General features: G+C 37.9%; 1 protein-coding gene across 1 annotated transcript in view; it reads right to left on the bottom strand.

Moving 5' to 3' along the window:
• Window positions 1-9,310: 9,310 nt before the first annotated feature.
• Window positions 9,311-13,759, bottom strand: part of ANKAR (ankyrin and armadillo repeat containing) — a 162,368-nt gene continuing 157,919 nt past the window's right edge. The window contains exons 18-21 of the mRNA XM_037850171.1: window positions 13,168-13,326; window positions 12,357-12,474; window positions 10,065-10,174; window positions 9,311-9,449 (exon numbers count right to left, since the gene is read on the bottom strand). Coding sequence (XP_037706099.1) covers window positions 9,420-9,449; window positions 10,065-10,174; window positions 12,357-12,474; window positions 13,168-13,326 — 417 coding nt within the window. The 3' untranslated portion in view covers window positions 9,311-9,419. The remainder of the gene's footprint in view (window positions 9,450-10,064; window positions 10,175-12,356; window positions 12,475-13,167; window positions 13,327-13,759) is intronic.

Genomic DNA, 13,759 nt, shown 5'->3' with positions numbered 1-13,759 from the left:
CATCTCCCACTTAGCTCTATCTTCCTAATTCCTCTCTCCGGTCTTACTAGGCTTTAATCCCTCTTCTAGCCAGAATGAGCATTTAAAAACTTAAAACTTAATTCGGTCTCCTCTGCTTACCAACTTTTAATGACTCTTCCTTTCCATCAGGGTTTCTCAACCTAAGCACTACTGACATTTTGAACCCCATAATTCTTTATTGTGGGTGGGCTGTTTTCGGCATTGTGGGATATTTAGCAGCATCCCTGGCCATGCCAACTAGATGCCTATAGAATCCCTCCAGTTGTGACAACTGTGTCTTCTGTGGCACATCCCTTTGAGAATCAGTGTTTTACGTGACCCATGATCTAGCCCCTATTATCTCTCCAGCTCAATCTATTTCCACTCTTCCAGCTCTCTGCTCCAATCCTAAGTAACTTGCTAAGCTGTCTCCAAGCTTTTGGCACATATTGTTCCCTCTTCCTGGAAGGCTTCCTCTGGCCTTTCTCCATTCATCTGTTGGAACTCAGTTTAGACAGGCTTCCTCCAGAAAGCCTTATCTGAACGTCCAAGACTGGTTGGGTACGCTTCCAATGTGCTTCTTGAACATTCCAGGTTTATTTGTCATACTGTATTTCATTTGCTGGTTTGCTTGCTTGTATCCCTTGTATCCTTTACTACGCTGTAAGACTCTTGAGGGGCAGAGACAGGGTCTTGTTCACTCAGTGCCTGCTATCATAATTATTTGTTATATGTTTAATTAATTCTGTCCATTACTCTGCTCCCCCACTGATTTATTTATCTATTTATTCAGCACATATTTATTGAGTACTTCCATGTCACATACTGTGATATTTACTGGGAACAATGTAAAAAAGCAGACAAGATAAGATCTGCTCCTTCATTCTATAAGAAAAATAAGAAATAAAAGTCAAATATATAAACAAGGTAATTACCAATTTTGGTAAATGCTATAAAGAAAATAAATACTTTAGAAGCCTTTTTGTTCTGTCTGCTGAAAGTGGTTGAGATGATTTCTGACACAGCTTTAGTCTTGATTGTCCCAAGGAACACAAGGTTAGGACAGAGGAAAGATGCCTCTGAAACTCTGAAGATGTACACATAACAGAGTTTGCTGCCAGCCTCCAAAAAGAATGTAAAACCCACCAATTAATAAAATGTATCCCATTCATACAATGACATTAAGAAGAATGTAAGGAAATTGAAACAGTAAGAAAAATTATTAAAAACTGAAGATTCTACCCAACAACTTCCGAAAACTATGTACATTAGTTTTAGGGATTTTATAATCAGTCACTCATTTACTCAATTAAAACATGGTGATTAAATTTGCTCAAAGTGATCAGGGAAAACCTCATGGAAGAGACCCTTCAGATGGGTTTTGAAGGAAACAGGTCTCCAAATGGATGAGGTAGGGGGGAGGGGGAGGTATTTCAGATGGAAGAAACAAAATATGAAAAATCATAGTACTATAAAACAGTATGGTGCCCAGAGGACACTAAATAGTCTGGTATTGTTGGAATATAAGGTGTATGGATTGTGATGGGAAGTAAGGTTGGTGAATGAACATCAGGTCATTTTTTGTATTAATACTAGCAAATTTATTTCAAAGTCATGGGATACTAGTGAAGTGTTTCAAGCCAAAGAGTAACAAGGTATAACTAAGTTAATATGGTTTGCATATGTGTGATCATTCTGTACATATATAAAATATGGTATTTCAAAACTTCTCTAGTAATAAAATGTATGACTACATTAAAATCAGTACATTAAAGATGTTTATCATTAATTTATTCCTGATAATTAAGTGAGGCACATTTGCTGCTATCAGCCTTAATGAGACACAGGCCTCAGATTACCAGCTGTAAAATTGCATATACTCAATCTTTTCATATGCCTCCTGCATGGCTATAGGGTAACATGAAATTAGCTGGTGTTAGGCTCAGATTCCCCTCATAAAGTGTCAGTTACCACTGGTAAAATCCTCTTACTATATACACTTTAAAATCAACACATCCAAAGGAACTTTACTAATCTGCCATTCTTGGGGTACAGTTGGAAAGTGGGATAGAGAAGCAATACTATCATGTTCCCAACCACAATCTATTGTTTCCAGTAGTGGTATCCAGGAATATTTTGTGGGGAAATATGGTTATCCATCCCAAAGGCCCAAAATTTGCCTTGATAATCTTTTAATCCATTTTCCATTGTTTTATTAAGCCAAACTCCCTCACAGTATTGTTTTGAAGATTAAATAGTCTATATAAATGCTCTAAGGAGAGTACATTGCAGTGTTGGTTATAAAGGTGTGTAGCTAGGAATTTGGCCTTCTCACAAAGAGATCTGGCCTTAGTCTTTGGCTCCTGGAAGGTAACTCTAACACAAGGAATTTTCTGAGTGATAGGATTGTCTTTGTCACTCATGGTGGGTCCCTCATACCACACCTGGTGATCCATGATGAGCCCCTCTGGCAATGTAAAATCTCCTGGAGAGGGGGTATTCGGTTTGCTAATGCTGCTATTTTGCAAAACACCAGAAATGGATTGGCTTTTATAAAGGGGGTTTATTTGGTTACATAGTTACAGTCTTAAGGCTGTAAAGTGTCCAAGGTAAGGCATCAACAATAGGGTACCTTCAATGAAGAAAGGCCATTCGCATCCAAAAAAGCTATTAGCTGGGAAGGCACATGGCTGACATCTGCTTGCTTCCAGGTTATGTTTCAAAATGGCATTTTCCAAAATGTCAGCTTTCAATGGCCGTCTTCAAAATGTCTCTCTAAGCTGCAGCTAGCGTCTGGGCCTGTGTGGCTCTTTTTAAAGTACTCAGGTAATTAAATCAAGACCCACCTGAATGGGCAGGGTCCATATCTCCGTGGAAATTAGCCAATCAAAATGTTTCACTTACAGTTGATTGAGTCACATCTCCATGGAAACACTCAATCAAAGGATTTCAACCTAATCAACACTATCACTTCTGCCCCCACAAGATTGCATCAAAGAACATGGTATTTTGGGGGACATAATACATCCAAACCAGCACATTCCACCCCCTGGACCCCAAAATGACACGATCTTTCCATATACAAAATACATTCATCCCATCACAATATCACAAAAACTTAAATCATTTCAGTAACAATAGGTAAGTACAAGATCCCATCAAAGTCGGTTACAGGTATGGTCAGTCCTAAGGCAAAATTCCCCTCTGCTGTGGACCTGTGAAATTTAGAACAAAGTTATCTGCTGCCAATATACAAAGGAGGGACACTCATAGGATAAACATTCCCATTGCCATATGGAAGGGAAACATTCTAATGAATTATCAAACTTGAGGAGCTTGTGGCAACCCCTGATTTTGTAGCCAGCTGAGCAGAAGTGAGGGTGGTTCTGGGGGCCCCTGAATTTACAATTGGTATCTGAAATCTTGAGCTGACTTAGCAGTCTGAAGGACTGCTCTTAATCTGTGTTTGGCTAAACTCCTTTGCAAGTTAGTGATTATTTGCTTCCCAGTTCCACCTCACTTGGTAACAAGTCTTAAAAGTTTGCTAACCACTGGTCACTGCTTATGTACAGTTACTATTTCTAGCAGATAGTGTCGTGAAGAAGGGGCACCTTTCTCTAATTCCCACAAAGTTGTCACAGGGACTAGCTGTGGGGGTGTCTGTGTAAAATGATACTTCCATTATTTATCCTAAAATATTTTTTTCAAATTGTAAGGGAAAACTATAGCCTACTCTCTAAAAATTTCACTTGTGTCATGCTGTAGGGTATATTTTTTGAACCAGTGCTATTATTTTTTAACATTGTCAATTATAGCAAGTGCAATTAGATTTCCTGGCTTATCATATAAAAGTAGGAAATTAGCTGGGTTGATTTTTTTTTCAGGTTTTCAAAGAATTAAAATTAAAGTGACTCCAAGGATGTACTCATCTTTCTCTATACTTAAAATTGATTTATATAACCATGACACACTATTGGATCCTTTTCTCATCTATTATCATAGACTTAATACTATATCTTGAGTATGTAATGAAATATTTTAATTCATTCTTGCTTCCTAGTTCCTTTCCTATATATGACTATTGCTACCTGCAAAGAAGATTTGCTATAATTCCATTACATCTACAGAAGAGGAGATATGCCCACTGTAAGGAAAGTCTCCCATTTTTCAGAGACTAAAGTTTAGGATTAAAATACAGTGAGGCGGGGAGGAACCTAAGATGGCAACTAGGTGAGACAAAGAAAAAAACACCTCCGTGGAAAACACTAGATAAAAAACCAAAAAGGACCCAGAACACCACTTCCAAAGTAGCACCAGCTGGACAAGTTCTGCTAAAGCCACAGGGAACGTGCTTTTGGCGAAACCAGGAGTCTGCATTCTGAAACGAGTGAGTGAGTAGGCTGAATCCCTCAGCCATGCTGCATTGTGGGGAAATGGTGGGCTGGACTTTAAAAAAAAAAATATATATATATATATATATATATATATATATAAAAGAAACCCGGGAACAGCTGCAGATAAGACGGGAGTGGTCTGGACTAACGCCTCGGTTTCTGGGGTGGAGGATACCCCTTCCCACACCCACTGCTGATTGTGTCGGGTCCAGGGAAACAAAGGGGGGATGCATGGCTTGCAGTGGTCTCCCCAGCGGGTGGGGCTGCTCCTGCCCGGGGCGAGCACACAGCATAGAGCCCAGCCAAGAGACCCAGCCTCGCAGCCGTCTCCCCGGCGGGCGGGGCTGCTCCTGCCCGGGGCGAGCACACAGCGTAGAGCCCAGCCGAGAGACCCAGCCTCACGGCCGTCACCCCAGCAAGCGGGGCTGCTCCTGCCTGGCTGAACACACAGCACAGAGCCCAGCCGAGAAACCCAGCCTGACAGGGAGTCTTTCCCGCAGCATCACTCACACGACACAATATTGGCCGTGGACAGTGGCCTTGAATACACCCATGGCTGATTTTCCCGGAGCTGGGAGAGCAGAGCTGTGCGGAAAGGGGGAAGTTAACGCGTCTCATTCAACCATCTTTGAAGCAGGCTGGGAACGCCCCTACACAGCCCGGCGGCCCAGGGCTTCCCTGGAGGCCAGCGCTCACTTGTGACGTGGCATGGCCCGCTCTCCCCCGACAACAGAGGTCCTGGAAAAACACAGCAGGGAGGGGGGGAACTGCTCAGAAATCCCAGAGAACCTACGCCAATACCAAGGACTTTTGTGTCAGCGGCAGAGAACAGCCTTAAATCTCTGGGAACACCTGGGAGATTTGATTGTTAAACCTGCCCTTCCTCCCTAACCACTCAGGCACATGCCCCTCATTGGGGGCAGACAGCACCAACAACACACCCAAATTAAGTGCACCAATTGGACCCCAAAAGAATCAGATCCCCACATATCACAAAGTTGGGAAGAACTGACTTGAGGGGAATAAGTGACTCACGGACGCCATCTGCTGGTTAGTTAGAGAAAGTGTATGTCACCAAGCTGCAATTCTAACAAATTAAAGACTCACAGATGCCATCTGCTAGTTAGTAAGAGAAAGTGTACGTCACCAAACTGTGTCTCTGAAAAATTAGATCGATATCCCCCCCCTTTTTTTTTGATACAACTTGAAAGAACCCTATCAAGCAAAACAAATGCCAAGAGGCCAAAAACAACAGAAAATCTTAACGCATATGATAAAACCAGACAATATGGAGAATCCAGCTCCAAACACACAAATCAAGATTTCGGAAGAAATGTTATATCTCGCAAAATTAATTAAAGAACTACAATCAAAGAACGAAAACATGGCAAAGGATTTAAAGGACATCAAGAGGACCATGGCCCAGGATATAAGTGCCAAAAAGAAGACCCTAGAAGAGCATAAAGAAGACATTGCAAGAGTAAATAAAAAAACAGAAGATCTTATGGAAATAAAAGAAACTGTTGGCCAAATTAAAAAGACTCTGGATATTCACAATACAAGACTAGTGGAAGATGAACAACATTTCAGTGTCCTAGAAATCCACAGAACAGAAAACGAAAGAACGAAAGAATGGAGAAAAAAATAGAAAAAAACGCAATGGATCTCAGGGATACGATAGATAAAATAAAACGTCCAAACTTAAGACTCATTGGTGTCCCAGAAGGGGAAGAGAAGGGTAAAGGTCTAGAAACAGTATTCAAAGAAATTGTTGGGGAAAACTTCCCCAACCTTCTACACAATATAAATACACAAAGCATAAATGCCCAGCGAACTCCAAATAGAATAAATCCAAATAAACCCACCCCAAGACATATTCTGATCAGACTCTCAAATACTGAAGAGAAGGAGCAAGTTCTGAAAGCAGCAAGAGAAAAGCAATTCACCAAATACAAAGGAAAGAATATAAGACTAAGTAGTGACTACTGAGTGGCCACTATGGAGGCAAGAAGGCAGTGGCATGACATATTTAAAATTCGGGGAGAGAAAAATTTCCAGCCAAGAATACTTTATCCAGCAAAACTGTTCTTCAAATTTGAGGGAGAGCTTAAATTTTTCACAGACAAACAAATGCTGAGAGACTTTGCCAATAAAAGACCTGCCCTACTTCAGATTCTAAAGGAAGCCCTACCAACAGAGAGACAAAGAAAGGAGAAAGAGATATAGAGAATTTTAACAGACATATATAGTACCTTACATCCCAGATCACCAGGACACTCATTTTTCTCTAGTGATCACAGATCTTTCTCCAGAAGGGACCATAAACTGGGACATAAAACAAGCCTCAAGAAATTAAAAAAAAAAAAAAAGAAGATACTCAAAGGACATTCTCCAAACACAATGGAATACAAATAGAAGTCAGTAATTTTTGAACTATAACTCTACTATTTACTTCCTACATGATAAAAAATACACAAACTCTAAGGACAAATCAGTGGTTTTGAACTCAATGTAAAATATGTAGTTTTAGACAACTATATAAAGGTGGGGGAATGAAGGAGTATAGGAACATAGTTTATGTGCCCTATTGAAGTGAAGGTGGTATCAAAGAAAAACAAGATTGATAGGGATTTAAGAGGTTAATTTTAAGCCCCACAGTAAACACAAAGAAATTATCAGAGAATATAACTATAGAGATGAAAAGTAGAGTTTGGGTTAAGAGAAATGGAGGAAGGGTTAATGGGGAGTTAAGAAAGGAGTGTAGGGTTGCCGTTTGAGGTGAAGGGAAATTTCTAGTAATGGATGGTGGGCAAGAGCATAACATCATTCTAAATGTGATTAATCCCACTAATGGAAGTCTACGGAGGGGGTGGAATGGGAAGATTTAGGCTGTATATATGTTTCCACAATTGAAAAAAGAAAAAAAAAAAAAAAAAAGACAGTCTAACTAGATGACAATTGAATGCTAAGGATGAACTTGGATGGGATTGGAGGGTGGAGGACAGGTGGCTCGAAGGGACACAGTTGAGACATAAGGAAAAGGAAATATAGAATGTAAGCATTGTATCATTGTTGAATCTCTTAGACTTAGCTGTGCTTAATGGTATTACATAAAAGAATGTTCTTGTTCATGGGAAGTACATACATGAATTATAGTGTATGTTCAAGGATGTGTGCAGCTAACTCTCATATGTTTAGAAGACAGAGAAATATGACGATGACAGGGAGGGAAAGAAATAGTGATGTGACAGCATGTTAAAGTTGGTGGATTGAGCTATCGGGGGAGGGGGGTCAGGGTATGATGGAATTCTGTGTATGGGACTAGTATTGTTTTTGCAACTATTCATGTAACTTTGAATTTATCTCAAAAAAAAAAAAAAAATACAGTGAGGCAAAATCTTCTGGCAAACTTCAACCACTGGGTCAGATTTAGCCCTGTATTCACTGTGAGAGTTTGGCTTAGCTTTGGATCAAGACTAGAAGATGCCAGTGTCATGGTATGTTCCTGGTTGGCTCAGAACTCTCAAATGTACCCTAGTCTACCCAAAAATAGATTCCTGGATGAGACTTGGAGGCAGCCTCCCCAAAACTTTTCTGAAATGTGAATAATCCAGGCCAGACAGGTTCTCTAAGAGCTGGTTATATTCTTGTCAGTACCCAAAATTTACTTGGAATTAAAAGGGACCTTGGTGATGGACGTTTAGAAAGAAATTTAACCTCTGTTATTTAGGGTATACTTTTATATCAAGGATAATTCCCCTTATTTGATCTTCCTTAAACAATATCAAAATTCCTGTCAATAAGAATCACTAATGTGACTTTAAATATAGGTGCAGTACCTTAAAGAAGGAAGTCCCACTCTTTGTTGCAGTTGAAATTCCTTTAAAAATGCCGGGTTAATACTTGCATCTCTGCTGATGTTATTTGTTATACGAATGAACTGATTAGGCTTATTCCTGCATTCCTTTAATAGGATGCGGAAAGCATTTGCATTGTAAGTCAAGTAGCCAAGAGCACAGGAGCAAGCTGCACGAACCTAAATGAAGGAGAAAAAATTCTTGTTCTTTAAATGTCTAACCCAGAGCTTTCATTAGATACTTCACAGGAAAGTCTCTGCAGATATATACAGCAAATTGTATGTCAATCGACAGCAACCTATAAATGGAAGCATAACAGCCATACTGCCATTGATTTCTAGCAGTTGTTCTCAACCCCAACTGCATTTTAGAATTACCTGGAGAGTTAAACAACAAAACAAAAACAAAAAACCCAGGCTCCACCCTACAACAAGTGAATCAGAATCTCTTGGGGTAGAATCAGTATTTGTGGTTTTTTAAGTGCCACAAATAATTCCTACGTGCAGAGTAATAACTGTTGAGTTCTATGAGCGAAGGTAGTGAATCTCAACCTTGGCTGTGCATTGGAATCACCTGGACAGTTTAGAAAATTACTCATGCCAGGGACCCCCCCCTAGAAATTCTGATTTAATTATTCTAATGTACAGCTTAAGCACTGGAGTTTTTCAAAACTGCCCAGGGAAAAGACTGTAGAATAAAAGTAGGTTAAAAATAAGCCACTCAGAGAAAGCAACTCAGTTTTCCATTGGTAAAAACAAAGAAACAAGCACAAGGATCAGGCTACAGGATGTTAGAAAAGGTAATTTTTCCTCTTTTTGAAGGAAGTACCCTTTGCCTGTGATTCTGAAGTAATTAAATTGTTCATATGATTAATTAAAGTATACTCTTGGGCAGTTCTTAAAGAATCTTATGGTTACTGGCATAAAACACTTCATGTAATCAACACAAACCAGGCTCATGGCAGGGTATCAGAGGATCGATATACTGACATATTGGTCTTCACATTGACACCCGGTTGCTTTTATCTTACTTGCCACAGACCAGTGGTTCTCAGTGTCTTTCCTGGACTAGCAGCTTCAGCATCACTTGAGAACTTGTTAGAAAAAGCCAACCCTACGGCCCGCCCCAGATGTACTGGATCAGAGACCAAGGGGCCCAGCAGTCTGTTTTAACGGTTCTTCAGATGATTCTGATGCACCTAATGTTTGAGAAACACTGCTTTAGACCTTGGGGCAGGGAGAAGTAGGGTAACACTCAGAGGCAAACCACCACTATGGTCAGCATGGCCTCCTTCACACCCCTCCACCTTCAGCCCTGATTGGCAGAGAAGGAAAACTGTCCTATTTTCATTCAGTCCAGATCAAATAAATCATATAAATGACTATGTGAGTGAGATCACAAAAACTGGCCAGTTTTGTAAGAGATAAAGATTTCAATTAAATTTTTTTGTATGATCAATATACTTTTTTGTAGATTGAATCTAATTCCAGCATTAAGACAACTGTATTTGGTAGGCTTTTCTTTGCTTTGTTTTTTTTTTTTAAATCTTTAATTACAGATATGTTTATACTGATATTGTAATTAAAATCCTAATTTTGTCTTGAAGATTAAAACAAATGTGCACTTTTTGTGGGAGCCAGATTGTGGATGGCAGATATAACTAATTAGTACTAGAAAAATAAACTAATTTTATATTAGTAACATGAACTATATAACACAACCAACCTGTGGAGAAATTAGCCCACAGAAGTGAAAGACAGAAAATTCTATTTTTTGCATATTAAATTTTAGAATTAGTTTTCTCTGTTTTTACCTCTTCTTTTTCTGAGTACAAATGATAGCAGAGCCGTTGGATTGTCCCTAATGCAGTAAATGCTTCTGGAATACCAGCTCTGGAATGAGCCAAGCTAGCTATTAAATTCCCTATAAATTAAAAAACAACAAAAATGTCTGCATTATTAAATTGATATAAACTGATAACACTATGCTTTTGTTCATTTGAACATACTATAAAAAAAGTTTAAATCACAAAATATCTGTTAATGAAACAAAAAAAGCATGGATATATTAATTAATTTATCAAAATGTAGAATAAACTTTTCCCAACATTATGGTTTGATTTTCTGTCACAAACAGTGAAAGTTAAATTGGTTTATTAAGAGTGGGAATATTTGAAAATCAGAGATATTTTTTCTCCCCGTGATTTCAGAAGGTATTTCGTTTAGATGTTTTTAGGGTTGGGTTTTTGTGTTTTTTTAACCAAGAATCTAATGATTAAACTACAGTAACAAAATTTAAAATTTGTTATGTCCTTTCTGCAGTTTAAATGACTTTGAGTTAAGAGTTAGAGGTATTTTTAAATCAAGGAATATATGCTTAGTGAAGTTTAAAATCATTGAAATTCTTACTATAAAAAGAAATGTTTCAGGATTGAGAATAATAAAATGACCCAATCAAAATAAATAAATGTGCAGCAGCTATCAACTTAAAACCATTCCGTTCCAATTTGTGTTTTCTTTTTTAGTGCTTTCAGATGATGCTCTTTCATAATATCATTGCTGTGTTGGAATATGTTAGCAAAAATTTTAAGATAGAAATGTAGTTTTATATTTTGGGGTGGGTACTTTATTGAGATATTAACTGGGTTTTTGTTCACCTCCAATTTTCCTCCTGCTCCCATTATAAGTGAACAAGGCCTTTGTGTTTATTTCTTCAGAGTGGGGAGGCGTGGGTAGTATAGCCCGAAGCAAAAGTTTTCTAAATATAACCTCTCTTTCAGTCTTAAAAATTCAAAAGGCTAAATTTATGGAAGGCATTACGCTATGGGAAGGGGAGAGAGGTGAGTACCTTTAAAGATGGGTGGTAAGAAATGAGAAAAAATGGAGAAGAGCAGAGAGGACAAAGACTATGAAGGAGATGGGGGTTTATGGTTCTCAGAGGAGCAGGAGCAGGAGTCTTGAGTGGAGAGTGGCTAAGTGGTGCACTTAGGAAAACTGGACCCTTGGCAACAGAATTCCCAATCTCTGCAAATCTGTGCCTTTGGAGCCTCTTCTGGGAACCGGGTCAATTTAGACAATGAACACATCAGTTACTTTACAATTTTCCTGAAGCCCAAATGTCCTACTTTCTCTGAGATAGCCCAGACATGCATATGACTCTGGAGGTAAGGTGCAGAGAAAGCCCTAATAATTTTTATATTTAATTCCCATCAGCCTGGGACTACTCATTTACTTTTTCATTTGTGTGGCATTTGTTACACATGAAAGTTTGCAGAGTAAAATTTGAACCTGCTACAAGGATTACTGTAACACTGGATTAAGAGTGTTATGTAGATAAAAATATATTTAATAACTTTTTTTAGCATAGGTTTTTTTTCTATCAGTTCTGATCAGTTTCCATCAGAAGATTTCATTTGCTTGATTTCTCCTTCCATGTCAAATAAATATACTCCATAAAAATATAATTCTATGACAGCAAGAGTTGTTTCCTTTGTTGCCTTCAGTGACCCATTTCAGTTAAAAAACAAGCAAGCAAATAATACCCTCTTTATTTTTTGGTAGTAGTCACTCCATATGGCTGTGGTTCTGACACTGTTTTATATTGCTTTGATGGAGTAAGATGTAGTTACACATTTAGCATTGTGTGTCAAGAACTCCATTAAATAATTTTGTTTTGCTATGTTCCATTGCAACATAGAGAAGCCTTAGCTTTTAGCAAAATGCATACAATTGGTCAAAATGAAATCAGACGGAGGTGTATCAATATACATCTGTCACCACTATAGAAAAATAGATCAGTATGGAAATTCTGTTCTTGGTAGTTCAGAATTCAATTATCACTTCATATTCTGGAAGAGAAATAATTAGGAGTTCAAAAAAGTATTTAGGAAAGCAAAAAGGCTGTGTTCAGAGTTACTCTGATTCTCTTCAGGGTGTAAATTCCCCTAGTTCCATGCAGACTTACTCTGGAAATGCTTACATGAGTTCTTTCTTCAAACCATATGACAGTGTCAGGCTAACTATTTTATTATTGCTCAGATTACAAACCAAAAAGTTTTCTGAGAATAGTTTTATGTGGATAAAATTTACTTTTAGTCATTACTTACCTGTCAAGATAATAGTAGTGGAATGAACCGAATACAGACTACCAATTAAAATATTAACACCTCTTGCAGACAAGGTAATATGGTCCACATCTATAATGACTTTAGCTAATATAACAATCTGAAAACAAACAAAAAGCATAGAAGCATTGAACTCAGCCCCAATTAAGCTTTTATGGTTTGTTTTTTGTTTTGGTTTTGGTTCTTCTCAGGAGGTTAAGAGGGACATTTGGTAGGATTCAATGGACTTAAGAGTACTTGTCCCTTTCTGGTCACTGCAATGACCATTGACCAGAATAGACCATATTTTCTTCCTACAATGCATGCAACTTTTGCAACCTTGAAATATGGGTTCATAAAAAATACTCTTCCCTAAAGGGCATAGGATAGAAAAAGACGAGAGGAAGACTAAGAACCCAGACACATAGTTGTTCCAGGATTGGAGAATCGATGTGATCAGCTAAAGATGTACAGTTAGAAAACCTGGCTTGGACAATAACTTGTTTCTCTTCCAATTTCTTTTCAGTGTGAGAGTGATTAAGATAATAATACCTGCTAACCAACTTCACTAGGTTGTCATAGTATCAAATGAGGTAATAAAGGCAAAAGTGCCTTGTAACTTGCAAAACTCTGTATAAATGAAGAAATCCTCATCATTAATGGAGTTGTTATGACGTGGAAGGGGCTGGTATGCAAAATATATGTGAATTTTACAAATCAGTAAATATTTTTCCATGCACCATATTTTTTCTGATTTTCAAGTTTTCACTAAAAGACATTTATCGATTTGAAGTTTTAACCTCTGATTTTATACCTGAAATGCTGCCATTGCCTTCTCAGTTTCAACTGTTGATTCAAGAAAAGGTTCAAAAATTGATATCGTCATTGTTCCACTCTCCAATATTAAGTATTGTTGAAAGTGATTATTGAAGGCAAAAAGGGTTAATGCATAGCCTGCTCTTAAACAAATATCCTAGAAACAGAAGAAACATGCATTTATCTTTAACTTACTTTGCTTATCATGTTACCCAAGATAATAGATTTTGAATCCTTGTCAATTAAAATATGTTGCCTTCTCTGGGAGTAAAATATAACATAGTTGGGAAAAACAGGTAACACAGTTACCTCCAAGAGTTATACTGAACAGATAAAATAGAAAGAGAACTGGGTTGTAGCAGCAAGGAGAAGAAAAAAGAAAACATTTTAATTTTCTAAAAGAATGTTAGATTATTGTTTGTGCAAATTAATTGCTGAATGGTAACAGGAAATTCCATCATTTCATTAATCCTCAACTTTTTTGTTTCAACATATTTTTATTTTCAACATTTCAAAGTAGTATTGATAAATATCAAAGCTTCTCTTGTAAAGAATGCTATATATGGCATTCCATGCATTGTGGATTATCT

This window comes from Choloepus didactylus, chromosome 9, assembly GCF_015220235.1.
Source record: "Choloepus didactylus isolate mChoDid1 chromosome 9, mChoDid1.pri, whole genome shotgun sequence".
Lineage (NCBI taxonomy): Eukaryota > Metazoa > Chordata > Mammalia > Pilosa > Megalonychidae > Choloepus > Choloepus didactylus.
Note: the sequence above shows the minus strand (reverse complement) of the source record. Positions and strands in the feature narration are given on the sequence as shown.